Genomic DNA, 27016 nt, shown 5'->3' on the forward strand with positions numbered 1-27016 from the left:
TTAAGTGCTGTCGAGGGTCCAATGACTGGAAGGCTTTCTCCACTCGGAATACCATTGAATGTTGCCCCATTTTGCTGAATAAATAAAGGAAGTTTTATTTTAAGCAATCAAAAATCTTAGGGGTGGGGGTGGAGGGGCGGGGTGGAAATCGGCGTCAAAGAATTGGGGAGAGCTACAAGACGGTGTGGCGCAGAACGGGGATGTAGCTCAGTGGTAGAGCGCATGCTTCGCATGTATGAGGCCCCGGGTTCGATCCCCGGCATCTCCAGATTCTTTTACCTAAAGTATGAGGAAAGTGTAAAACTGTAAAAACACGGTACGCATGCTTCGTATCCTTCTGTAAAGGAATTTTCCACAAAACATAGTATGCATGCTTTGTACCTTTCGGTAAAGAAATTTTCTGTAGTTCTCTTTTAGCCACTACGTATAGAACTGTATAGAGAGAGAAACAGGATAACTTTGAGGTATTTGGGGATGCCCTTATCTGAAATGAGTGTAATTAAAAACACACCCAGCGAACAGATGGCGGAAGAGGAGCACTCTAGAAATTTGCCTAGGACCCATTCAATGTTTGGAGCTGAGGTGTCTGGCCTGAAAACACAGAAAGGGGAGGAGGGGTTATTGCTGCTGAGTCATGGTACTGAAAAGTAGGACAAATGGAATAAGAACGAAGCCTTGCACGGTGTAGGTGAATCTAGCTACTCAAGTGTACCATACTACTATTTATTTTTTAATTTTTTAATTTTTTTAAGCCATATTACATCTAGTAACGAGTAAATAGGAAAATATTATTCTTCTTAAAGCTTTCAAATAGCTCTTTGGCTATCTGGCCGGTTAGCTCAGTTGGTTAGAGCGTGGTGCTAATAACGCCAAGGTCGCGGGTTCGATCCCCGTACGGGCCAGACACGTCACCTTTTTGTAAATTAATCCTTGTGTCACTTATCTATTTAAGTATCAAATACTTTTTCAGCGAGAATAAATTGTCGTAGGACTGCCCCATAAAACGTCGTGGTATAACTCTACAAAGAGTATTTTGCCACAAGTCCACACCACCGTAAGGAATCCCGTATTTGAGCAAGTCAGAGTGCTCAAAAATGGCCCTGGAGAAGCAGAAAAGCAGCTCGGCACTTAGGAGTTACTAATTCGGTAGAAGGAAAACCTGTCACCAAATTTGTTTAGTGGCCAAACACTGCCCTCGAAACAGTCTGAATATATACTGAGATGCTCCGACAAATGTGAGAAGGTAGAGCTCCTTGTTATCATTAGCTCTGATTGTTGAGGATTCCTATTTGGGTAGATCCTCCCTCAAATGAAGGGAGGAATCCCACCTTGGGAAAAGAGTATTCTTGTTACTTGGATTTTTCAGGTAAGAAAGGACCAAGCTCTTTCCCAGAATCTGCTTTGCCTTCTGTCACCAACCAGTTGGTGCAGGTTGACCAAGGCCAGCAATCCGTTTGGTTCATTCCTTGATGTCACGCTTCTTGAGGTGGTCTCATTTTCCACCAAAACCAACTTTCAGAACCCTCATTATGTATACACCTGTTCCTTGTACAACGAGTTTTCCTTACTTATTCATGACTTCAGCCCTTTATATTCCATTGAGTGAATGTTCACTATTTTCCGTGGAAAATACTGAGATCAAGCCAAGATGAAGTAGGGAGCTTGTCAAAAAGGCAGCTTATTGGGCTTCTCCTCCAGGGACTTTGACTCAGTAGATTTGAGAAAGACTACGTGTTATTGTATTTTTAATAAATGCAACGTTTGTTTCTTACATAGGATGGGTCTTTTTTGAGAAACAAGGCTTTGTACAACCCAGACTTCGTTGGTTTCCGGGAAAATCCAGGAAGTTCTAAGACAAGTAGATCTGGTTTTAAAAATATGAAAGGAAGGTTGGAGGGAGAGAGAAACGGAAAGAAAGAGATAGTTTATAGTTATATATCTGCAAATGAAAACAAAGCAGAAAAGGCAGAAATTCAATAAATATTTAATACATTTAGAAAACACTTCTTGTCGCCTGGCTCGTTGGTCTAGGGGTATGATTCTCGCTTAGGGTGCGAGAGGTCCCGGGTTCAAATCCCGGACGAGCCCACTTCTTTTCCGGTGACTTTTAAACTCTCATGACAGAAACGGTACTTTTGCCGTTAAATTAAAGTGCTATATTTTCGGGTAGAAATATGTAGAATGTATATGCATTTGATTCCAATAAATGACATCTTCTAATTAAGAGAGACTAGTACTTTTAGTTCTGGCTCTTACTCGGTTTTCCGTCAGCTCTGTATTGATCTTTGCAAAGGCAAACGTTTCTGGTTATTCTAGAAGCTCTGATTTCGCTATTGTGAACATATGAAATGTATAGGAAGATGGTGGTCACTTCTCAATTTAATGTCATGCATGATTCATTCATCACATCAAATAAATAGGTTCAAATGGAAAATCCAAATATTTAACTACAGAGTTGAAGTGCTGGAAACATTTGTACAAGTTATTTTGGCTTTCCTGGTTGCGTAGTGCCCCATCATTCAGGAATATGGGCTCTACTTCTTGAGAAGCGGTATTTTTTCCTCTCTTCCTGGAGCGTACTGTTGGTACACTCTTTAATCAGATAATTATTTAGTATCTATTATAAGCAATGAACTTTTTAGTCTGTGGTAAACAAAATACACAAAAATCACTGGATCCTATACTCCAGTGATTGTCAAATATTTCATATAAAAATACAGTCTCAACACCCCTTCCTACCTCCCTTTTCTGCGTGTGTAAACCTTGACTGTGGAGAGGGACAACAAATGAACAATCCTAAAGGGCCTGAAAAGGAGGGAGAAAACCGCAGGGAATTTCTTCAGGACCACATCCACTATGCGCCAAGAAGGACAGAGTGGACAAATGATAGAAACAGGAGAGGAATGTCTCACTGGATTAGGAGACGGTTCAGTGCAGTGTTTGGGTTCGAGGATCTGCGCCCTTTGGGACTGTACTTGGAGCCACATTGGCAACCAGGTCTGGTGCTCTTGGAGTTCCAGAGTTGGGGTCGCTCTTAAAGAGTTCAGAGGTGCCCCCTACTCTTGGATCCTGAAAACAGTCTGTGGTCTATCAATACATATTGGTGAGAATGAGGGAAAGAAGATAGAATGCATACTAATAATTTCAAATGATTCTTACATTCTTTGTTTTTCATGTCATCTTACTTATATGACAAGGAAACAGTCAAAACCTAGAATCCTATAATCAATGTCGGGCCTAGAATTCCATCATCTCTTAATTAATAGGAAAACAAAAGCAAGTGTCTTCACCTGCCCGGCTAGCTCAGTCGGTAGAGCATGAGACTCTTAATCTCAGGGTCGTGGGTTCGAGCCCCACGTTGGGCGGTTTCTCTTTGCGGCAATTTTAATCAAGAGAAAATTTCATTAGATTTCTGTACCTTCATAATCTTCAGACGAAGTTCCCTCGCCACTGCCAAACCAGAGAAACTTTTGAGTCCCACACTCTTAGCTAATGAATTTCGGAATCCTCATGACCAGCTATGGTTTACTGGCTCTATTGAACTATTCCGGCCAGCTCTATGACTCTTGAGGATTCATCATTGCCCCCAGGTGAGAACGCCTTTTTCTGGCCCATTAGAGCTCTTGTTTTAATACTAGAGATACCTCTGGTAGGACATGGTTTTTGTACATTCAAGTTCCTGGGATGATTCTGAAGCACCATCCCCACCAAAAAATATTTACATCAACCGTAATTTTTTAAAAAAAATTTAAAAAGATTTACGATGTAAGGATGTTGGAAAAGTGTGAAGGTGGAAGGAAAAAATCCAAACAAAGGGAGCCATTTGATGGACAGAGGCTGAGAGGCAGCAAAGTCCATGGAGGTTTTGAGAATGGTGATTCCACTTTCCGACCCAAGCAAGTGTCCTTATGTAATAATGGGAGCGAAACTGTCTCTTACCACTATCTGAGACACTCTTTCAGCTTCTGATTACTCTCACCTAAACAGCACAATGGACCTCTTTATTAGACAATGCTGTTTCCAACCTTTCTCCCTTTCCTTTGGCAAGTAAAAGATCCAACCAACCTACAACAGGTTGCAAAGGCCTACAAGACAAAATCTAAAGATTTAAGCTTGGTTTTTAAAATCCAAATTGCATTATTGCCATTCTGTCTTGAATGGGAGTGTGAAGGATAGTCAGAAATAATTTTATTTTTTATTTTAAAAATTATTTTTTTGAAGTACAGTTGATTTACAATATTGTGTTAAGTTCTCCTGTACAGCAAAGTGAATCAATGATATATAATGTGTATGTGTATATGTATGTATGTATGATATATACACACGCAAACACATTCTATTTCATATTCTCTTCCATTATGGTTCATCACAGGATATTGGATATAGTTCCTTGTGCTGTACAGTAGGACCTTATTGTTTATCCATTCTATATACAACAGTTTGCATCTGCTAATCCCAAACTCTCAATCCGTTCCTTCCAACATCTCTTTTTTGGCTGTGCCAGCGGCATGTGGAATTCCAGGAGCAGGGGTCAAACTAGAGCCACAGCAGTGAAAATGCCAAGGCCTTAACTGCTAGGCCACCAGGGAACATCAAAAATAACTTCAATGTCAGAAAGCCAGCTTTATAAATTTATACTAAAAAACTAAACTGTTTAGTGATCCATTGCGTTTTCCTCTGAAATTTGGGACAGCAAAATTCATATGAAGGATTGCCTAGTGTATAATCAGAACAGGAGATGTTAGATGTTAGCAATACTTACCGTTACTTTGAAAACTCGATAATGCTGTCCACACCCACTGAGACCAATAGCCCTGGAACCATCGATATTGTACTGAAAGAATGCCTACTTCCGAACACGCTGGAGACGCGACAAATTACCACTCTCCATCGTCCCCCATCTAAACTTTCTTTTTTTTTTTACCCAGGAATCTAAACCTTGTTATTAATATATCCCTGGCTCCATGTGACGTTATATTCTGTTCTAAAACTACTCTATATTTTACCTATTTGGATCAATAGTACCTATGATTGGGAACACAGAATCATGTCCTCACACTATTTTGGATAACTGAATGAAAGGTAATGTAGCCAAGAGGACTGGAGAGAACACAAGGGACCTCATCCAAGGTTTTATTCACATTATCATTTACCAAATTTCTCTGCAACTCAAATTCCCCTAACAGTTCTCAACATCGTACCTTTTCTCCAGAAGAAAAGCCACCTGGTTCCCTTCATTGCATGCAAGCTGTGTTCAGCATCAACAGGTGAAGCTATCAAATGGACACATCTGAGTCAGAAGGGACTGTGACTTTTTTTCAGTAGCAATAAAATCTTGAAGTTACTTCTCTGTATTAACTCCTACACAACATTGTAAGTCAACCACAGTGCATATAAAATAACTAAGTTTTTTCTAAAATGAGGATAAATGTACATAGATATGGAGAGATTTAAAATACGCATCTCTAGGAGTTCCTGCTGCGGCCCAGTGGGCAGAGGCGCGAGTTAGATCCCAGGCCCAGTTCAGGCCTATCAACAGCGCAGGTAACTGAAACAGCAAACACCCACGGTCCCCCGACCTCGCTCAGAGATGGGACGGTCCGCGGAGAAGCGAAAAAGCGTGATTCCTTCGATAGCTCAGTTGGTAGAGCGGAGGACTGTAGAGGTAATACCCAGTCATCCTTAGGTCGCTGGTTCGAATCCGGCTCGAAGGAGTTCAACTTTTTCCGGTCATTGGCCCTCACAACCATTAAAAACGTCTGTTATACACATCTTCGCTGTGTATTTATTTCAGATTTATGGTGCAGCGAATCTAATTTTTAAAATTACCCTCCGTAACAATTATTAATACACGCGATCAAACTCCAGCCCCATAGTTCATAAAGCGCCAGTGCAGCAGAGCAGCACTGAACCCTGACAAGGCACATCAGAGGTGGGCCCACTAAGCGGTAGATTCAGAGGCGAGTCTCCTCCACACCCTTTAGGATCGTAGATAGAGGGAGGGGCGGCTTTGAACGAGCCACGGTGAACACCGGGGAGTAATTGGTAGGGCATGCGCGCCCTCTGGTGGGTTTAGAGTACTGAGTATCTCCAAAGATTTTTTTGTTTGTTTGTTTTTGGGGGTTTTTTCCCTTCCTAGATGCTCAACTTCTGGCAGCAGCCCACAGCCGCTGCTGGAGGGATGAAATTAATTCAAGGGCACTACTCCTCCTTCTCCGTTTATATGTTAAGGTGGTTCTCAGCTCTGGCTGAGAAAATTGTGTGGATGTCAGAATCACTGGGACTATTTTACAAAGCGTCTATACTTGAGCCACTTTGGTGGTGGGACCCAGACAACGGTAGTTGTAAATGCTCCCAGGTGATTTTAATGTGTTGTAAGGTTCGAGAACAGCTGCAGAAAAGAAAATGTTGAAGAAGAAGAGGAAGAGGAAGAAGAAGAGGAAGAAGAGGAAGAAGAGAGGTAGAGCTCTCTCTTAACAATATAAAATATTTGCTAATTTTGTTTCGGTCTCACTAAAATATGTTAACCATCCTTCTCCCCTGTCTTAAAAATGTGACCCCCAATAACTATGGAAGAATCCTCAACTATAATGATATTAAAATTAAAGTAAGGAAGAGTTGCCTGAGGATTTTGTACCTGGCAGCTTCTTGTATGTTCCTTCCCTTGCTTCAGAATTTTTACCCTTTAAGTAAATGATTCTCAATATTTGGTATGTATCAGAACCATCTGGAGAGTTAACGTAGGACTCAGAAACCCAGGCTCCTAAAACACATGGGAAACTACTGGGTTTTTTGTTGTTGTTGTTTGTTTGTTTTTTTGTGGGGAGGAGTGTATTTGTTTTTGTTTTTGAACTGCAGGCAGAAGTTCCCAGACCCAAGCCACAGCAGCTACCCGAGCTGCTGCAGTGACAGTGCCGGATCCTTAACCCTCTGAGCTACACAGGAACTCCTGGAAACTATGGGTATTAAGGGCTGGGAAACTGGTCTACACTGGAAGCTCCCTTTCTCTTTGAAAGCGATATGAGGGCGAAAGAGTAAACAAGAAAAATGGTCCAATTTTCTTTTCAAAGACAGCATTTGGGCCTTGGATGCAAAGTTAAGTACATAGTCCTGAACTGAGCTTCCCACCAAGGCACCACAGATTCGAATCCGGATAGGTTCTGCACTGCAATTTCCCTCCAAAAATTTGGCCTTATTCTGCTCAATTCCAGTATCTTATTCTGCCCTTATTCCAGTATTGGTGCCCGTAACTCCTCCACCTCCGTAGATACAACCAGGTGACTCCAGAAGAGGAAGAGTGAATGTATTCTTTGGCTCTGCACGATCTCATTAAGAAGTGGAAATCGTTTATTCCAGTTATAAGAACTTGAGGTGGCCTTCAATAGGTCAGACATGTGAGAAATAGATTCTGAGAATAAAAAAGTAAACAATGCATAAATAATTGAAATGTAGTTTTGTAAATCCACCTGGCATAGACCAATATTCAAATCTTTAAAAAGCAAGAGAAATCCAGAAAAACCCAACACTGCCTATCCTATCATTGAAGACCAAGGAGCCCAGGGTTCGTGGATCTTGAAGGAGAGGCCATCAGCATTAGGAATTGGGTCCTTGTTATTGGTTACATTCTAGCAAGACATCATAGGCCAAGAGGTTAAGCGGAGCATAAAGCTGGAGAATGCGGGCATCGATCCCGCTACCTCTCGCATGCTAAGCGAGCGCTCTACCATTTGAGCTAATTCCCCACCTCCGTAAGCAACCCCTCCTCCCTAGCCTATTTTAATATCTGAAAGTTATTTCTAACTTGTGCCCCTTTCAGTTTGTAGCTGGCGTTAGCCAATAGGGCAAAGTGCGGGTGATCAAACAGTCTCTGGGGTGCCACGTATAATCTGTTCTACGCTTCTGGATCCTGTCAGGAGACGACTGCAGAGTGCAAATGAACCAGGGTGTGGAGTGCATAGTAACACCCATCTGGAAAGCAAGAGCGTAACCCTGGAATCATATCCACGGAAGCTGAGGACGAGAAAGAAACTACAGGTGCTTTCAGGAGGATTCAAATCAAGTTTCTCAAGTAAATGAGACTCGGCTTTTGGCCATCCCCAGTAGTTCCTGACAATCCCCGCTCCGTTGAATTTTCCATCAGCTGACTCCGCTAGACCTACAAACAGGTTCTCCAGAGTTACTACGAATGAGCACTAAACTTTGCTATCTGGCTTCTTTTTTCCATACCACCGTCTGTGGACATAGACCACGAGGGGCGTGCATCCCAGTTAATTTCTCCATTCTGGTTCATTAAGTCTCGATTTCGATCAAGGGTATACAAATTATTTTTCTAAGTAAACATTAATAGGAGAAGAGACTATAATCATGACTGCAGGCTTAGATCTGGAATCCTTACAAAAGAACGAATATAATTGCTGCCTCTTTTTCTTCAGGGTCTGTGGAGTGCTAGATACCAGGTACTGTGCTATGTGCTTGGTACTGTTCAGAGCTAGTTCTGAAGAGGAGGACTCTTGGGCATTGCCAGAGTCCCATCACTTGCAGGAAAGCCATGTGCAGGCCCTCCTCCAACAACATCTACATCTTCGATTGCCTCTTTGCCTGAAATTCCATCATTAGGAACATTTTTTTAATGTTATTTTCTAATCTCAATGAAATTGGGGCAAGGTGATCAAAATTGAAATGGAAATGGAAATGGAAAATGAAATTGAAATGGAGAATAGGAGACATTCTATTTAAGAAAATGACATGCTGTGCAGGCACGTTGAGCAGGTCTTTCCAAGACCCTTATAATACTCTCCTTTTTCACTGCAATCAGGGCTGACAGAAAAAGTGGACAACTTTCTGTAGGAAGAAACCCTCCACTTTTCTGAAACCCTTCCATATTACACAAAAAAGTTCAAAACTCAGGTGTTCCAAGAGTGTGCAGAAACCCATCATTTATCTCAAAACTTGGCTCAAAGTCAGACTTGTCTTGAGACTCACTACCATCTGGGTGTTGTCTCCTTACTCCTCCTTGGACAGAATCCATCCAGCTACAGAAGTCAATTTGGCCTCCACTCATCCTCCCGCCCCCGTCCCCTTGATTTTATTAGGAGTGCAGGTGTAGAATTGGAGCGAAAAAAGTAGCCCGATTCCACAACTCAGATTGAGCTTTGGAATGACTTGTGAACTGGGCGCGACTGGGAGCTTTCAACTATCAGGGGCGAGTTCTAGTTTCCAATAGCATTGGATTAGGAATTAAAATTTCAACCACTTAGCTTCTTTCATGGAAGTAAAATGAAAATCAAGAATACTATCTTAGAATTCACATGGAAGTTTAACCAGTTGTTAAACTATTGACTCAACTCTAAACTTACTGCTCCGAACTGAATTGCGTTCTTCACAAATCCAAGTGTGACTGTATTTGGAATAAGAAAGTAAATAAGGTAAACGAAGTTTTTTTTGGGGGGGGGGGCTTAAATGTCGTAAATGTATAACCCAAAGGATTTTAACCATTTATTAAACCTATGATACCAACTACCCAGATTAATTACACAGAGCATATTCAATATCGAAAAAGACCGTTAAATTTCATCATACTTTTTTTTTGGATTATACTTTTAAAAGTATTAATATTATCAGAATAGAAACCGTCTGTAGACATTATTTTAGGAATTCTAAAAAAGACTATAAAGGCAGTCCTTCGATAGCTCAGTTGGTAGAGCGGAGGACTGTAGGTACCATGGAGTTGGTTATCCTTAGGTCGCTGGTTCGAATCCGGCTCGAAGGACAGGACTTTTGAAAACCGTAAATCAAAAAAGATAAACCCATTCAAGTTGGATCTTTACCAAACGTATGCTCAGTCTATGTCTAGTAGAATTCACTGACGAGAACCGTTTCACCACTTTTGATTGAGCGGATGGGACAGCAAGAATAAGGGTGATGGTCCTATCTACATTATGCCCTAGAGAGTGGGATAACGAATTAAAACACAAACCTTTAGTATTCAGAGGCATGAATTATCTAATATACTTCCATAATTACTAACCATATAAGCTTTAGAATATTTCCAGCAGGCTTCATGTTTGCCTCTATTTTTTAAATAGACCTATAGTTAAAACTATTAAAGATTATTTAAGGTATTTTAAGAAAAGCTCTCACAGTTCCTTCGATAGCTCAGTTGGTAGAGCGGAGGACTGTAGGTGTTTCATCATGGTCATCCTTAGGTCGCTGGTTCGAATCCGGCTCGAAGGACTTACCTTTTTGAAAGGTTTGTCATCTTGATACTGAAGCCAGAGAGCTAAAGTTGAACACGGAGCCGTTCTTTATACTCAGAGATGATCTTGTATGACTGAGTAGCAAAGGCTGTCAACAGAAGTTGCTTCACCGAAGGTCCATGGGGTAGCTAAAGATGCAGTCTCTAGGAAGTCTGCCTTTTTTCACTGAGTTGAGAAGGGGTTTATGGGTAATGAGAAGGTCGCCCCTAGCACAATATTTTCACTTTAATTTTTTTTTTTTTTTTTTTTTGAGGTTCGGTGGCCCTTTAGAGCTCCCTGTTGAGACGTCTGTGAATATTTTATCAATGACAATTTCAAATAAGCCCAAGGAAGAGGTAACATAAATTATCATTGTAGCCATCACACTGGCACAACTGACATCATCCACTCCCCCACAAGACTCCCTTCCCTACCCCCATTCTTTGAGGCAATCCCAAGAGGTACTTTCATTTAATTGACTATTGCTTAATGTTTTGAAAACGTTGGTGTTAAGAAAAGCAGGACCTAGTTTGCTCCTCTCATTGTCCTCTCCCCACTCCAAAAAAGAAGGCAACGAGATAGTTCTCGTCAATAAAATTAATGCAAGAGGCGTGTGAGAACTCGAAAGTCTACTTTATTATACCTTTAGACCATTCCATCAAAGAAAGCGGTGCCGCGTTAACTTTGTAAATATACTTGGAGGCCTGTCCAACAATGGCTGTTATCCTCAAACTCCTCCGCATTCCAGGGCCGGGCCCCTTGCAGTAGGCCCCAAGGGGACCCAGAGGACCCGCCGCACCTTAAGGATGAGGATTGCGCCCCCTAGTGGGCGCGTCACGGGGTAAAAAGCGGCCTCGGGTTTGGTGAAGGCACAGCTCTCAGGGCCCAGCCATCAGCTGGGTACAGCGTGGGCTGTGGCAGTTCTTGTGATGAATGGCTTCAACGCACAGTGAAAATCAGTCTGTGATCTAAGGGCAAATCTTTTGTCAGGGAGGGGAAATGTCCCCCTCTACTCCTCGAGATCTTGTGGTTGGACACGCCGCAATAAAATTGACACTAGATATTAACAGGAGAGAAAGAAACAATTTTAATTCATGAGCCTGGAGGTCTCATAGAAACGGCACCTAAGAAGTGGCCAAAGCAGACAGCTTTTACACTTTTTAGACAAAGAAACAATAAATTTATGAGGAACTGACAGGATAGAGAAACGCTGGTTCCCAATTAGTGAAGGCTCAAGTAGAATTTGGACTTGGGGTACTAAATTAAAGTACGGTTTATGCATCCTTAGCCAAGAATTCTCTCTCTTTGGTGATAATGGTGTCCTTCTACCCCCAAATGCAGGGAGTGCACATTTCACATGAGAGATTTATTTCCTGCTTTCCGGGAAACAGAAAGAAGTGTTAGAGAGTTCCCCTTGTATTGACCATGTCTTCAGTAAACATTAATTCAAAATAACCAATATGCCATTCAGGCACATTTTGGGGTGGCCCACCCTGGGCCCTCAAACCGTGAAAATAAGTCCCAGAGAGAATAAAGCTCGGTGATCCAGGAGGGGGCCTAAATCAGGACCATGTACACATTTGACGACAGGTATTTGTAACGTAAGTATAAATATGAATCATGTATCAATACAAACGTAAAACAGGCACCAAATAAGTTTTTTTTAAAAGAAATAATCGTCATGCATTCAAAATTTTTAGACATCTTACAAAATCAAATTTTATTTTTGTCTTTTTGCCTTTTCTAGGGCCGCACCCGCGGCATGTGGAGGTTCCCAGGCTAGGGGTCTAATCGGAGCTGTCGCCGCCAGCCTACTCCAGGGCCACAGCAACGCGGGCTCCGAGCCGCGTCTGCAACCTACACCACAGCTCAAGACAACGCCGGATCCTGAACCTACTGAGCAAGGCAAGGGATCAAACCCGCAACCTCATGGTTCCTAGTTGGCTTCGTTAACCACTGCGCCACGATGGGAACTTCACAAAATCAAATTTAAAAATATTTTAAAATAAAATTTTTTTAAACTAATAGCTCACAAATGAAATTTTCAAAAATGTAGCCAGATTTCCAAAACTTATATTTCCAAAGTTAGGTTACATTTCCAAACTTCAATTTGAAATCTTCAAATCCCTAAGTTAAATTTTGAAAAATAATTAAAATTTCAAAACTCAATTAATTAATTAAAAAAACTGAAATTTAAGTAAACTTTACAAATTGCGTCATCCCCCAACCTGAGTCGCACCTGAGCCCCTTGGGTAAAATACTATGTTGTGTTCTTGCTAGAACACAGAGTCCTCCAAAATTTCCGGAAGAGCCCTCCTCATCCCATCTTTTTACATTTCACCAAGGAGTTCTGTACTGTAAGTTGTACTTGGTGGTCTACCTCTCCAGTTCTGCCTCTTCAGCTCAGGAGTCAAGTCATTTTGCCTCTCCTAATCCTCTGATGCTGCTCCCTTGCTTCGAATCTCCCGGCTGACCCCGGGCCCACTTCCGCCGTCGCCGTTAGGCCTGGAACCGCCCGTTCCGAACAATCCTGTTCTTTCATTTGTCAACCCCTGGACAAACCCCGCCCCCTCGACGCAGGAAGTCGTAAACGGTGCGCGTCAGAGGCGCGGCGCCTTACGGCTGTCTTGCTTTACTTACCGGCAAGCATGGAGGCAGAGGAGTCGAACAAGGAAGCCGCTGTGTTGGAGCCTGTGGAAGGGAACGACCAGAAACCAGAAGCAGAGGAGGAATCTGAAGAAACGGCTGGCGGCAGCAAGAAACGGGTAGTGCCGGGTATTGTGTACCTGGGCCACATCCCACCCCGGTTTAGGCCTTTGCACGTACGGAACCTTCTTAGCGCCTACGGCGAGGTCGGGCGTGTGTTTTTCCAGCCGGAAGGTAAGTGCTGAGGCAGTGGTGATGAGGGGTGGAGGGTGATGCTTGCAGATGGTGAGCACACAGTGCGTGTCCTGTTGCCTCGGCTGCGCGGATCCCAGGCACGAACCGAGCCGGGGCCCCGCGTGTGGCTTTTTTAGTAAATAGGTAGTCCACACTTTCCTTAGGAGGTGGGCCTGAGGTGTGGTTAGCGCAGTATGACTAGTTGAGCCTTAGTTTTCGAATAGCTAACTTTTAGATTTTAATTTCGGCTTCCCCAATCCCTCTTTCCCGAGACGAATTTACCAGTTTGTTAAATGGGTATAGCCTGCAGTAAAATCCCAGTGGCTTTTCCACAAAACTGAACATAACCCTTTGCCATCGCGGTCCAGGTCAAAAGACGGTATACGTACGGTCAGCCGTCTGCAACTTCTTATAACCCTAAATTGGAATTAGGGTTAGAGGGCCATGCTGGTTTTATATAGAATGTTCAGGGCAGATCTGATTAAGGAGTTGACATCTGAGCAAAGGATTGAATTAGACAAGGGAGAAAGGGTGGACCTTTCAGTTCTCCTTTTCTGAGCAAAGATCTTGGGGTGGGATCCTGGCCCTTGGGCAGATTTGGAGACTTCGGCAAGGGGAAGGTGCAATTGAGTGGGTGCTGCGTCGGCTTGCTTGACCACTGCTCTCCCTTTGGCTCGCAGACGGCTTCGTGAGGCGCAAAAAGAAGGCAGCAGCAGCCTCCACCACAGGAGGGAAAAAGCGTTCCAAGTACAGCAAGGACTACACCGAGGGCTGGGTGGAGTTCCGGGACAAGCGAGTAGCCAAGCGTGTGGCGGCCAGTCTGCACAACACGCCCATGGGCTCCCGCAGGCGCAGTCCCTTCCGTTATGACCTGTGGAACCTCAAGGTGAGGGCATTGGCTTGTCTACCCCACAGCTCATACTCCTGCCTTCCCAGCCCCAGCCCTTGGACCTCTATAACCTCTCGGTGGCCCTGTTCCTCCCATCTCTTCTCCATCTCTGACCTGCCCTACCCAGATCTTCTCTTGTTTTCCTGTCCACAGTACCTGCACCGTTTTACTTGGTCCCACCTCAGCGAGCATCTTGCCTTTGAGCGCCAGGTGCGCAGGCAGCGCCTGAGGGCGGAGGTTGCCCAGGCCAAACGTGAGACTGACTTCTATCTTCGAAGTGTGGAGCGTGGACAGCGTTTCCTTGCTGCTGATGGGGACTCTACCCGCCCGAATGGCTCCTGGGCCTTCGCCCAGCGTCCTACTGAGCAGGAGTTGAGAGCCCGGAAAGCAGCTCGGCCAGGAGGACGTGAACGGGCTCGCCTGGCTAATGCTGAGGAACAGGCCCGCTCCAATCGAGGGCTTCTTGCCAGGATCTTTGGAGCCCCTGCACCCTCAGAGAGCTTGGAGGACTCCTCTCTGGTCAGGAACTCTTGAGGGGCAGGGAGGCTTCTTCCACCTCTTAGCCCAGCCCTGCATCCTGTCTACATGATATTTACTACCCAGGTGGACATTTTATTGTGTTTCTCAGCAGGAGTCTCTGATGTGTGCTCAGGCATAGGAGTGTTGTGAGCCTTCCCAAACTCCTGTACATGCCTGGCTAGGGCACTTAGTTCCTACTAGCATGATTATAACTACTGTAGACGCCTGTTTTGTCTTGTTTGATTCTTAGCTGCCTGCCTCCTGCCCATCGAAGCCCTCTAAAAATCCTACTTTCTGGCTCCAGAAAGAGCTCTTGCTTTGAGCTAGAGTGATAATGGCTGGTCTAGACAGCTGTTTACCAGCCACAGGTACTGGGTAGCAATGATATCCTTTTTATTTAGAAAAGACTAATAGGGACAGGGACTAATGAGGTAGGAGTGGCGTGGGTGACCCCTTCCAAATGTATTTATAGAAAAGAAAAAAGTATATATTTGATATGCCTTTGTAGTTTATAGGGGGTGGGGATGGTCATTGGATAAGTTCCACCTTCTTTCTGTGTACTGGTCACTCACCTTCACTCCATGTCCTGGTCTAAGAGTCTCCCCTGCTCCCCAACCTTTTCTATATAATCACTTTCGTAGGCCATGTTGTTAATCCTTATTGATTTCAGCATTTACTAAATCACTGTGTGAGGATATAGAGTGACAGTGGGTAATAACACATGGCCCTTCCACTAAAAAAAGACAGGTGTTTAAGAAATAAGTATACAGAAGTACTACAGATACCATGGTAGATGTGCATAAGGGGTAGAGTGGGGCCATGGGAGGGAATGGTTGGCTTTGTCTGGGAAGTTAGGCAGTGCTCTCAATGTGTTGTTGATTTCTGATCATTCTTCTGAGATAGGTCAGTTTTCACCATGTTTTTCAGATCATTCCTGAAAGGTGAACAGAAGTCTGTAAGGGCCCAGTGAACTCTTAACATTATAAACAAAACTCTAGATGGAGTGTTGGGTTCAAACCATTGTAAAGACAGGGAATGCCTAAGAGGTAGTTGTGCACAAATGATGCCCATCTGTTGCGCTTATACATGGTGCCTCTGCTTAGACAAGAGAGGGGTGACAATCATGCAGAGCAGCTCTGGAGGTGACAAAGAATCCCTGTAAGCCACTAAGAGGAACTGAAAACTGAGGTGTCATGACCAACTAAGAAAAGTCTGCAAACAGCCTCATAATAGATTAAAACTCTGGTCAGTATTCAGGCTTTTAAGTTTATAGAAAATGTTAGAGTGAGAATAAATAATTTGAGTTTTGCTTGTGCTGTGTTTTTTTTTCTTCACTGTCATCAATATAATTATCCGTATGGTCTTTGGATGAAGTGGATTCATCCACTTTGGCTCTAAAATAACTTAGCCATGTTAAGATCTCAATTTGACAGGTGTAATATATTCAGGAGAATAAAGATGACCATACAATTTAAAAAAATTATGGTTTGCTTGGTGTAAATTTCTCATAATCTATATGCCTTTCATACCCAGTGCACAAACACATCTGTGTAATGTTAAATCCTCATTTTAGGAAATTTTTTTTTTTGTGATACAGTTTTTTTTTTTGTTTGTTTTTTTTGTCTTTTGTCTTTTGTTGTTGTTGTTGCTATTTCTTGGGCCGCTCCCGCGGCATATGGAGGTTCCCAGGCTAGGGGTTGAATCGGAGCCGTAGCCACCGGCCTACGCCAGAGCCACAGAGCCGCGTCTGCAACCTACACCACAGCTCACGGCAACGCCGGATCGTTAACCCACTGAGCAAGGGCAGGGACCGAACCCGCAACCTCATGGTTCCTAGTTGGATTCGTTAACCACTGCGCCACGACGGGAACTCCGGAATTTTTTTTTTTTTTTTTTTTTTTTTTGGTCTGCATTCGTGGCATATGGAAGTTCCCAGGCCAGGGATTGAACTTCTGCCACAGCAGTGACAATGCTAGATCCTTAACCTGCAGAGCCACCAGGGAACTCTTCATCCTAGGAATTTGATATTCTTGTTTCTGTGTTCATTTCTTGTGAGTTTGTTCCATGTGGATTGTTGTGATGTCTTCCAGGTAAACCAGGAAGATCCAGTTTCAGAATTTGACAAGCTGTCATATTCATTTATTCAAAGTTCTGAATGCCCACTCTCATCTTTGCTAGATAAAGAGAATGCCAAGCTGAAGAAACTTCTTCCCCTTAAGTTGCTAACAACTTCGAAAGTAAAACACATATGAGGCTTAATAATTCCTTGAATGAATGAAATTGTACTCCCAAGCTGGTTGACATCATTAGTTATTGGTATATTCAAGATCAACATTTCCGGCTTAAGTTTAAACCGTTATGCACAAAGAGCTCATCCCTGCAGCCATGTAAACTGGGCAAGTCACAGGTGGGGTGAGAAATGAAGATGGGTGAACTGAAATCTTGCTTCCCTCAATTCTAAGCCCTTTGAAGGCAGGAAAATGCCTTTTGTATACTTACAATTTTGTACCCGTTGGAACAGCACTTTGTGTGTGTGTGTTTGTATCTTTTTAGGACCACACCTGCAGCATATGGAAGTTCCGAGGCTAGGGGTCAAATCAGAGCTGCAGCTGCTGACCTACACCACAGCTCACAGCAACACTGGATCCTTAACCCACTGAGCAGGGCCAGGAATCGAACCCAAGTCCTCATGGATACTGGTCGGGTTCATTACTGCTGAGCCACAACAGGAACCAGTTTTTTTTTCCATATGATTTAACTTGTTTAATAACCATGTAAAATCATATTATCCCTACATTTCCAGATACCACACAGTTTGCCACGTCATATTTTTTCCAACATCTTTCCAGGTTATTTTCCCCAGGTGAATATGATAAGTGCTAAGAGGTACTGCACATATGAATAGATTAATACCAAAAGCTACAAACTGGGTGATTTAACTCCAACTATTCCCTACACAATTAGTCTAAGTTATGAATCTATTGGTGCAATGAATTTTGTGAGTCAATTTAGTTCCACACTGAGAAGCTGAGACCCTACATTTGCCAGAAATAGAGTAAATCAGTAAAAGGAGGAAGGGGATCCTACTTAAAAGAGTAAGAGGGCTTGAACAGGGTGTGTCCAAGTGTGTGAGTTATTCCTAAAAACATCCAAAAGTCACAGAGTACTCTGCCTCGGTTTGCTTTTCCATGATTCTTCATATCTCTAGAAGTTGTCTTGCTGTTATTACTACTGTCTTGCTGTCCCCTTGAAGATGAAAACCTTTTGTGTAAGCTTCAAGGATGTGCCCTGTTGCCCCAAGAGAGTTAATGTTTCAGCAGAGTGCTTGAGGTCGGTCCAGTTGCAGTTGTTCCCTGACTTACAATTATTATACTTAAAATTTTTCAACTTTTGGATGGTACATTCAGTGGAAACTAGTTCCAATTCTGAATTTTGATCTTTTCCCTGTGGTGTCACTCCTTCCTGGTGCTGGGCAGCCGCTTAACCAGAAGGGTGTTTTTCACTTTCAGTACAGTATTCAATAAATTATATGAGATAGTCAACAGTTTATTATGAAATAGGCTTTTTATTAGATGATTTTGCCCAACTGTAGGCTGAACACATTTAGGGTAGGCTAAGTTAAGCTATGCTGTTCAGTAAGTGGTGTATTTAATGCATTTTCTAAATACAGATGTTCTCAACTGAGATGGGTTTATCGGGTGTAACCATATCCCCAGTAGAGGAAGATCTATATTAGATTTCCAAACCTTTAAGGGGTAGTCCTGCCACTGATTCACAGCAAAAGTGGTAATTTTATTCCTTTTTAGTAAATTAAATCCACCACACTCACGTCCACACAAAACTGAGACACTGAGTAACTATTCAACCAGAGGAATGAAGTGGAAAGAAATGGGTTAAACTGTGCTTTTCTAGGCTCTAATTTAAAAAAAAAAAAAAAAACAAAAACCATCCTGAATACTCCTGAGACTTGTACTAAGCTGCCTACCTACTCTCAGGCTGAAGACACTCAGGAGGATGGGCCACAGCAGTGACCTGAGCCACTGCTGTGACAACACAGGATTTTTAACCCACTGAGCCACCAAGAAACTCCAAGATTATTTAATATATACATGGAGAGAGAGAGAATACACAACCTAATGAAAAATGTCTTGTGTTTCTTGGCATACATTTTACTCCAGCACCATTTGAACATTCAGGGCAGAACTTTAAAATGAAGCACTCCTTACCGTGGGAATAAAGAATAAGACAAGGAGTCCAGAGCTATGTCTTTCAATTAATTTAGTGTGAAAGTGCCCTAAAATAGAATTTTACTCACCTAAAGGAATAGAAAGTAGAAAGAAAACAAGCCTCCCCGAGCCCTTTTCAAGGAACAATGTGCTTTACTTGGCTTTTGCGATGGTTGTTTGCTCTCAACTCCTTTTCCAATTTTCTGTAAACAGGGCATTTTTGGGACCCCTTGCCAGTTGGCTTGCAGGTAAATTTGGTCCAGAGGCAACACAGTAGGGAGAAGGCTAACAGAGGGGAAAGGCCACATAAACCTGGCGACGCCCCTGCAGCCACATGGCACACCCCCAGCCACTTTCAGCAGTTCTGGTAGCAGGTGGACTGTGGTTGCCCAGTGCTTCCCAGGTCAGTGCACTCCAGCGAGTTCTCACTCCATCCGCTACAGATTAGTACTTGAAAGCCCTTTTTGTTTTTCACCTTTGCCTCCAATTCCATTGAGTGATGTATCATTGATGATTAACCAGGCCCTTATGGATGGACCCTTAGCTTCTGCTAAGTCATTATTTTTCTTTTAAATATTGCAATGAATAACCTCCACATGGGTCCATTTTGGTTGCAGAAATACAGTAGTATATACATTTCCAGAAGTGGAATTGCGGAGTAATTTTGGTAGAGAATGTCAAAATACCTTTTATGAAAAGTCTAAGGCCATCATTTTATTACGCGAGGAAACTTGGATGATTTAGGAAAATACCAAAGTCACTGTAAACTAGCTATCCCCATGGAGCCTCCACCACCCTCCTTCGCGGTCCAAGGTCTGACCCAAGCAGTCGATTCTGACAGAGGCGACCCCAGCTCCGTGTGAAGAACAAGCTTTGCAGGGCCTTGGCCAAGTGGTCCGCGGCTGCTCTCGGCGAGTGGACTCTACCGGATGGATTAACACAGGGGAGGGAGATGGAGTCTGGAAAGAAAATGAGAAGATATGTCCTAAATGAAGGGACTGCACTCCTATCTGATGGCTTGTTCGATGAACCGCATTCCAAAGACGACGCGAAGAGACCTGTTAGATTTTCATTTAGTTTGTCAAAACTATCAGAAATTGATATTGTCAGACACAAATCTGGGAAGCTCCTGAAGAGTTTCCTAAGTACCAGAAAATCCAAACCGTCCCTGGGTGGGCTTGAACCACCAACCTTTCGGTTAACAGCCGAACGCGCTAACCGATTGCGCCACAGAGACGGAAGTACTACAATGATTGTTTTCCAACAATATTAGTTTTTACTTTTTCAGTCTAAATTGTGTAATACATTCTGTAAATGCAATTTCGTGGGCTGTATCCACTGAAAAAAACTTCCCTCAGGTCTTGATTTTTATTGTTCCTACATTAATGATGTGTTTTAAAAATAAAGGTCTTAATAATACAGATATGATTCTTAGAGAGGAAAATCAGAGTGTTGATTGGGTGAGGAACGCGACCCGTTGACTGTTTATCCTATTAAGTGTGAGCATAATCTAAGGAAAGCCATCTGGACAGAATTTATTCTCTGTTCAATGAGAGAGATTTTGGCTAATAATTCACTTGATATAGAACCGCCTGGAAGGATTCCTTATACATTAAATGGTAAGGATACCAGCAGGAGCAACTGAAGAGGCGGAAATCATTTAGGGAATTTGTTGCAAGTTTCCTCAGTGGATCCTAACTATCGGATAAAAGGGTACCTCCTAGGAAGCAGGACATTTCTATGCTACCAAAGTAGCATCACAGAGTCACTTGCTAATTGCAAAGACTAAAATCTTTACAAAGAGACCCACATCTCTACTTACCCTAGGGATCAAATGTAGCATCATTAATAATGGGGCAAATTAACATTATGTGTTTCCTGATGAAGTCACAGGAAGCACACAGCATCAGCCACAGTGGCAGTCTGACCAAAAAGTTTTAACTCGGATGCAGTCAGGCCTTTAGACATAACTTCTACCCTATAGTTTCTTCATATAGCTACTGCTGTGTAAAAAAGACTAAAAAAATCAATGGTTGTGTCAGTCAGAGTTCTCCAGAGAAGCAGAACATTTATACTAAATCTCATCTCGTCCTACCTCCCTCACTTTCACATCTGTATCTCCATCTCTCTATCATTTCTCTATAGAGAAAATACAATGTGCAAAGAAGAGCATGATAAATTATGTGTGAAGAAACACTGAAGATCATGGTCTAAAAGCAGTTTTGTTGGTTTCAAGGTTATAGGAGGGAGGGAGCAGGAAATCACTAAGTGCTTCAGTAGCTGAGGCAGATATAGGTGCCCAAGGGAAAAAAAGAATAGTTAGAAAACATCCATTCATTTTTATTCCCAAAAATATGTAAAAATACGTTGCCCATAAAATAAAGGTTGGAAATAACACTTTAAAATCTTTGCAGCAGGGTAACTTAGAGTAGGAAAACTCACATAAGCACACAAATTCAGTATAAAAATGTGTATTTATCTCATACATTCTAGTTGTGTATTGCACTTTGGCGTGTTTGGGTTGGGACTCTGCAAAACACATTTCTTCTTTGCTGGTTGGTTTCCCTTAAATTCTGTCACTAGATGGCGCTAGGAGACCGTACTCTGATACTTTTTTTTTTTTTTTTTAATGGCAAAAGCTTTCTGCTCTGCACTGTTCCATTGACAACACATTGTTCCATTCTCTAGATTTTAAAACACACCTGCAGATCCAGGTTTATTGCATCCTCAGAGGTACTGGCATCATCTGAGATGGGTCCCCTTCCTCAGCTGAGTCCCAGCTCCCTAAGATCATATGCTAGGAGTTCCTGAGGTACTAACCTCAGCCAGGAAACCGTGCCCCACTTCCCCCAACCTCCAAAGTCTAAGCCCAGCTTTCCAGGTTCTTGTTTCTAACCTTCTGGTTTCTGGTATTTTTTTTTTTTTCTTTACAGCATATATATCATCTGGGGAGAAATTCAATTTCTAAAATTTTCTATAGAGCTCAAGTTCACTGAAACCATTTTTTAAGCACAGAGACTGCGAACTGATGGAGAAATACAAAGCTGGGTTTCACCAAAAACCCTGGAAACCTGGGAAACACATTGGGCATTTAACTCCTCTTTTAATTTTACACCAGAGATTTCCCAACGAGAGACAATGTTTCCCACTTCCACCACCTAGAGCATGTTACAATAACCGCATGTAGTTTTCATCATCAAACTCCATTGTGGATTCATGAAGTTTTTGAAAAGTACAAAAATTTATCAGAAAAAAATCTCACTCAAGTCTAACCAACAAGGCAGCCACATTTGGTGCACTTCCTTGTCTTTTGACAGCATTCTGATCACTGCTGTTAAGTGTGTGTTAGCTAGTACAAGTACAATCCTTATTTTCCATGGATGAGAGACTCTCCAGAGAGATCGTCTGAATCCAGGATCCTGAATCTCCCAGTTGAGCTCATGACAGTTGCCTAAGGAGACTGTAGCAAATATACATACTCAGGGAGTTAAAAAGATACAGATGTAACTTATGTGTTAGATACAAACTAAACCAGAGCCAAAAGTCACAGCAAGTGGGAGCTTTGTCTCTTGGGTCAGCAAAATGAAAATTTAAGATTTGAAAAAAGAGGCAATAAAAATTAATTAAGGCAGTAAGAATGGTGGTCAAGAATAGAAAGCACTATTGAGCATTGGAGGCAGTTATGTCAAAAAGTATCAGAACTCATGAGTGAGAATGAAAAAGTGAATAAAATCTACATATAATGCAAGCACTTTTATTCTTTGTATACCGACATCTCTCTTTTCTCTACCAATTTAATGCCTCCTGAGAACTGTTTTTAAAAACAGTTTTTTAAAAATGGTTTGCTAAAGTAAGGAATTTTTAAAAACAGGTTACAGAAGTTCATCCTGAATTTCTGCAGCCTGTGAAATGTCAGCAGGAGCTCAATGGGTGGCATCCTGGGGATGTTGTTCTCTTTCAAACTGGATTTGGTCTCTTTGGGAATTCCATGCTCTTTGTGAGCTATGCTCATATTTTCATCGTATCAGACAGAGACCCAGCTGCCTTATAATAACGTACTTATCCGTGGTTCATATGTTACTATTTTGTACTATAGGAATCCCTGAGTAAGGAGCAGATTTGGACTTCAGAACGCTCATGGGTGACATTTTAGGTAAGACAAATACTTAACTACACAGAGTGTCAGGTGGCCTTTCCATCTGTTTGACAAGTCTTTTAAGCATTCTTCAGGCCATTACCATTAGTCCTGGTAGCTCTCACTGGGCAGCATTCAAAGCCATTGCACATCCTTTACTCCTTTTTATTCATTTGGATATTTAATCTATTCATATCTTCTAATTTATTAATCTCAATTACAGCCTTAAGGAAAGGGTGTCTATCCTGTGTCATTGCCAAATCTTGCTTTATTTCGGGATTGGACCACCTAAGTATGTAATTCTTTCTCACATTCCTGGTTCTTTGTGCTGGACCAGTGGGTATATGATGCTTTGTCTCTACAGACATCATAAGCAGATACGGCATCTTCACAGGTCAAGCACACATTTCAAAATGAACCCTGAGATAAGAGCAATTAAAAAGATAATCAACTTGACTCTGCTCTTCATCTCACTCTATAAGCTTTATATGACTTTTTCCTTTAGTCAAGGTTATTTTTCAAAAAGTGATCCTCTGTTCTTGAATGCTAAGTTCATTGGGGTGAGTTTTGCCTTATTAAGCCCTGTGATACTTCTCAGCAATGACAACAAATTCCACAGATTTTGGTCATCTGTTTTTTTCTTTTTATTTTCTTTTTAAAAATTTTTTAAATTTATTTTTTATTACTCAATGAATTTATTACATTTGTACTTGTACAATGATTATCACAATCCAATTTTATAGGATTTCCATCCCATAACCCCAGCGCAACCCCCCACCCCCCAAACTGTCTCTTTTGGAGACCATAAGTTTTTCAAAGTCTGCGAGTCAGGGTCATCTGTTTTTAAGAAAAGTAGAAAATGATGGCTAAAAAAATAAAGTTCAGCAGTCATAATGATACTGCATAAGAATAAATGCCAAGCAATGATGAGACACTGTCAACCAATTTATTAAAAAACAAATTATAACTATTCCAATTAATAAACAATGGAAGTTGATAAGTTCATCTACATTTTCTTGCCTTTAGAAAAATAAATTTTAAGAACACAAGCAGAAAAATAATAATCCACTTGATAATCAAAAATATTGAAATAATTACTCTAGGTGGAAAAAGCCAATCCCAAAATGTTACAGAAAACTGTATGATTCCACATATATGGCATTCTTAAAATAACAAAATTATATAAATAGAGAATAGTTTAGTGTTTTCCGTAGGTAAAGATGAGGTGGTAAGGTGGGTTGATCAAAGGCCACATGAGGGATCTTTGTGGTTTTGAAGATGCTTTATATCTTGACTGTATCAATGTCAATATTCTGGTTGTATTATTGTACTCTAGTTTTACAAGATATTACTTATCACTGTGAGAAACCAAGATGTCTCTGTATTATTTCTGATGATTTTATATGAACATGAATGTCAAAATAAAAAGCAATTAAAAACTTATATATTACAATGCATTGGTAGTTTCAAAAAAAAAAAAAAGAGGGACAGAAAAGGAGGAGAAATGTTATATGTCACTGTGATGCTGATGTCACCAAAGGAAAATCCTAACAGCTCAATTTTTTTTTTTTTTTTTGCTTTTTAGGGCTGCCCCCGAGGCATAGGGAGGTTCCCAGGCTAGGGGTTGAATCAGAGGTACAGCTGCCAACCTACACCACAGCCACAGCCACAGCCACAGCCACAGCCACGCGGGATCTGAGATGCATTTGTGACCTATACCACAGCTCACAGCAACGCCAGATCCCTGCCCGCTGAGTGATGCCAGGGATCAAACACACATCCTCATGGATACTGGTCAGATTTGTTTCTGCTGCAGCACAACGGGAACTCCCTGACAGCCCAATTTTTAAAAGGGTCAAAGATCTAAATAGACACCTCACCAGAGGATATGTAGATGGAAAATTAGCTTATAGAAAGACATCCATCTCGTTTGTCATTAGGAAACTGAAAATTAAAACGATAATGAGATACCACTTCATACCTATTAGAATGACTAAAATCTGAAACATTGACAATACCAAATGCTGACAAGAATATGAAGCGATAAGGATTTTCATTCTTTGCATACGGGAATGCAAAATTGTACAGCCACTTGGAAGGTAATTTGTTCATTTTTTATAAAGGTAAACAGTGTGAACATATGATGCAGTCATCTTGCCCTTTAGTATTTATCCAAGTGACTTATAAACATGTGTTCACACAAAACCCTGCACACATAGATGTTTGTAGCACCTTTATTCATAACTGTCACAATTTGGAAGCAACCAAAATGTCCTTCATTAGGTGAATGGAATGACAAACTGTGGCACAACCATCAGTGGAATATTATTCAGGGCTAAAAGGAAAGGAGCTATCAAGTCATGAAAAGACATAGAGAAATCTTAAATGCACACTACTAAATGTAAGACGTCAATCTTAAAAGGCTTCTCGATGATTCAATATATATAACATTTGGGAAAAGGCAAGACTACAGAGAGAGTAGAAAGATCAGTAGTTGCCAGGAAGGGGCATAAATTTACCATTTTTTAACTTTTATGAATCTGTGCTTTTGGTTTCAAGTTGGCGGACTCACAGCCTAGACCTAGGCCCAACTATATTCTATATTATAATTTTTTCAGTAGTTTCATAAGTCTTCTAATAGGATAATACACCCAATGCAAAAGTGCACCTGCCAAATGCCAACAGGAATACACCTAGAGTTAAATAAAGTTAGATTTATTTAGCTTTCTGAGGCAGATGAGAAGTACCCCAGCAGACACTTGAGAACATTTCAGTAGGGAAGATATGGGAGGGCTATTTGCTTGTTTTTTATATATACATAATATATAGATACTAATATGTACATATTAAAATATATGTGTGTACTTGATGTTAAATCAGGTGAGTTTTTGTTTTCCATAAATAAATGTGCACCAGAGAGAGTAGTTATGGGGGGGAAAAAGATCCCTGTAAACCATTATCACACTTATTCTCTAGATTTCACCTTCCCCAGCACCTTACTGGATGCTTTGGCCACGTCCTTGTTGCGGAGGCTGTATATAAGGGGATTCAGCATGGGAGTGAGAATGGTGTAGAAGGTCGACACCATCGTGTCCTGGGCTGGGGACCGATTGGACGTGGGCCTCATATATATGAACATAGCTGCTCCATAATACATCCCCACGACGACAAGGTGGGAACTACAGGTGGTGAACGCCTTGTGCCGACCCTCCCCAGAACTCATGCGAATGACAGTTATGATGACCCGTGTGTAGGAGATGATGATGAGCGACAAAGGGAAGAGGAGCATTACCACACAACAGATAAAAATGAGGGTTTCAAAGGTGGAAGTATCCGTGCACGAGAGACGTAGGAGTGCTGGGAGATCACAGAAGAACTGGGATATTTCTCGGGAGTCACAGTAGGAGAAGGACAGAGTAGCAGCTATGTCGACAATCCCATCAAAGACCCCAAGGATCCATGAAGAGGCAGCCAGGAGCCCACAAACATTCCAGTTCATGAGCTGGGGGTACTGAAGAGGGTAGCAGATGGCAGCATAGCGGTCATAGGCCATGACAGCCAATAGGAAGCACTCAGCCCCAATGAGGGACACATAGAAGAATATCTGGGTTTCACATCCTGCTACAGAAATGGACTTCCTGCCAGACAGGTAGTTGCGGGCCATTTTGGGCACCGTGGTGCAGATGAGCATGAGGTCCATGAGGGAGAGTTGGCTGAGAAGGAAGTACATGGGGGTGTGGAGCCGGCGGTCCAGGTAGATGAGGAGAACCATGACAGTGTTTGCCAAGAGAGCCACTGTGAAGATGCCCAGCACCAGAGAGAAGAGAAAGATGTGAGTGGGCGTGTGGCTAAAAATCCCCATCAAGATGAAGTCAGAGCTAGCCGTCTGATTCTCCCATTCCATGATGAATATTTTCTTCCTCTAGAGCCATAAGAAGTTATAAATGTCAGCTCTTTGTGTAGTCTCTTACTCAGTATCTACTCCTCTGTGTGTGCTACTCTGGTAAAGCAACATTCACGATATGGTCAGGACTGGAACAGGATGAGCAGAGACTCTGCAGGCAGGTGGCATTAACCACACTCAAGCTCTGCCTCTACCCACCTGCATGTCCTCTGACCAGATACTTCTCTG

At 42.0% G+C, this 27016-nt stretch overlaps 2 protein-coding genes, 1 long non-coding RNA gene and 9 other non-coding genes across 12 annotated transcripts; 8 read left to right on the forward strand and 4 right to left on the reverse strand.

The window, feature by feature from the left end:
- The first annotated feature begins 196 nt into the window (after positions 1-196).
- On the forward strand, positions 197-268 carry TRNAA-CGC (transfer RNA alanine (anticodon CGC)). The gene has a single exon. It is a non-coding gene; the product is annotated as a tRNA-Ala (tRNA).
- A 560-nt stretch (positions 269-828) lies between these two features.
- On the forward strand, positions 829-902 carry TRNAI-AAU (transfer RNA isoleucine (anticodon AAU)). Its single transcript has one exon. It is a non-coding gene; the product is annotated as a tRNA-Ile (tRNA).
- Positions 903-2016: 1114 nt separating this feature from the next.
- Positions 2017-2088, forward strand: TRNAP-AGG (transfer RNA proline (anticodon AGG)). Its single transcript has one exon. It is a non-coding gene; the product is annotated as a tRNA-Pro (tRNA).
- Positions 2089-3292: 1204 nt separating this feature from the next.
- On the forward strand, positions 3293-3365 carry TRNAK-CUU (transfer RNA lysine (anticodon CUU)). Its single transcript has one exon. It is a non-coding gene; the product is annotated as a tRNA-Lys (tRNA).
- Positions 3366-5626: 2261 nt separating this feature from the next.
- TRNAY-GUA (transfer RNA tyrosine (anticodon GUA)) lies at positions 5627-5714 on the forward strand. The gene is given in 2 exon segments: positions 5627-5663; positions 5679-5714. It is a non-coding gene; the product is annotated as a tRNA-Tyr (tRNA).
- Positions 5715-7669: 1955 nt separating this feature from the next.
- TRNAA-AGC (transfer RNA alanine (anticodon AGC)) lies at positions 7670-7742 on the reverse strand. Its single transcript has one exon. It is a non-coding gene; the product is annotated as a tRNA-Ala (tRNA).
- A 1937-nt stretch (positions 7743-9679) lies between these two features.
- On the forward strand, positions 9680-9769 carry TRNAY-GUA (transfer RNA tyrosine (anticodon GUA)). The gene is given in 2 exon segments: positions 9680-9716; positions 9734-9769. It is a non-coding gene; the product is annotated as a tRNA-Tyr (tRNA).
- Positions 9770-10144: 375 nt separating this feature from the next.
- TRNAY-GUA (transfer RNA tyrosine (anticodon GUA)) lies at positions 10145-10233 on the forward strand. Its single transcript is given in 2 exon segments — positions 10145-10181; positions 10198-10233. It is a non-coding gene; the product is annotated as a tRNA-Tyr (tRNA).
- A 616-nt stretch (positions 10234-10849) lies between these two features.
- Positions 10850-12710, reverse strand: LOC102162475 (uncharacterized). The gene is made up of 2 exons (XR_002346131.2): positions 12616-12710; positions 10850-11291 (listed from the first exon to the last, which is right to left on the reverse strand). It is a non-coding gene; the product is annotated as an uncharacterized LOC102162475 (long non-coding RNA).
- Positions 12711-12864: 154 nt separating this feature from the next.
- On the forward strand, positions 12865-16003 carry ABT1 (activator of basal transcription 1). The gene is made up of 3 exons (XM_001926306.8): positions 12865-13115; positions 13796-14001; positions 14158-16003. Exons 1-3 carry the CDS (start codon positions 12884-12886, stop codon positions 14536-14538), a joined length of 819 nt encoding a protein of 272 aa, XP_001926341.2. The 5' UTR covers positions 12865-12883; the 3' UTR covers positions 14539-16003.
- A 3909-nt stretch (positions 16004-19912) lies between these two features.
- On the reverse strand, positions 19913-19986 carry TRNAN-GUU (transfer RNA asparagine (anticodon GUU)). The gene has a single exon. It is a non-coding gene; the product is annotated as a tRNA-Asn (tRNA).
- A 5863-nt stretch (positions 19987-25849) lies between these two features.
- LOC100156148 (olfactory receptor 2M3-like) lies at positions 25850-26788 on the reverse strand. Its single transcript, XM_001928289.4, has one exon. The coding sequence runs from the start codon at positions 26786-26788 to the stop codon at positions 25850-25852; it is 939 nt and encodes a 312-aa protein (XP_001928324.3).
- Positions 26789-27016: the final 228 nt, after the last annotated feature.

This window comes from Sus scrofa, chromosome 7 (genome assembly GCF_054392235.1).
Source record: "Sus scrofa isolate SSC_HxYL_T2T_F1_AM1 chromosome 7, Sscrofa_HxYL_maternal_Yorkshire_Landrace_v2.0, whole genome shotgun sequence".
Lineage (NCBI taxonomy): Eukaryota > Metazoa > Chordata > Mammalia > Artiodactyla > Suidae > Sus > Sus scrofa.

Bases quoted from the DNA above. Each gene is read 5' to 3' on its own strand.
- ABT1 (XM_001926306.8), top strand. From the start codon at position 12,884: ATGGAGGCAGAGGAGTCGAACAAGGAAGCCGCTGTGTTGGAGCCTGTG. The intron at 13,116-13,795 runs GTAAGTGCTGAG...TTTGGCTCGCAG, and splicing joins TGTGTTTTTCCAGCCGGAAG to ACGGCTTCGTGAGGCGCAAA. The intron at 14,002-14,157 runs GTGAGGGCATTG...TCCTGTCCACAG, and splicing joins ATGACCTGTGGAACCTCAAG to TACCTGCACCGTTTTACTTG.
- LOC100156148 (XM_001928289.4), bottom strand. From the start codon at position 26,788: ATGGAATGGGAGAATCAGACGGCTAGCTCTGACTTCATCTTGATGGGG.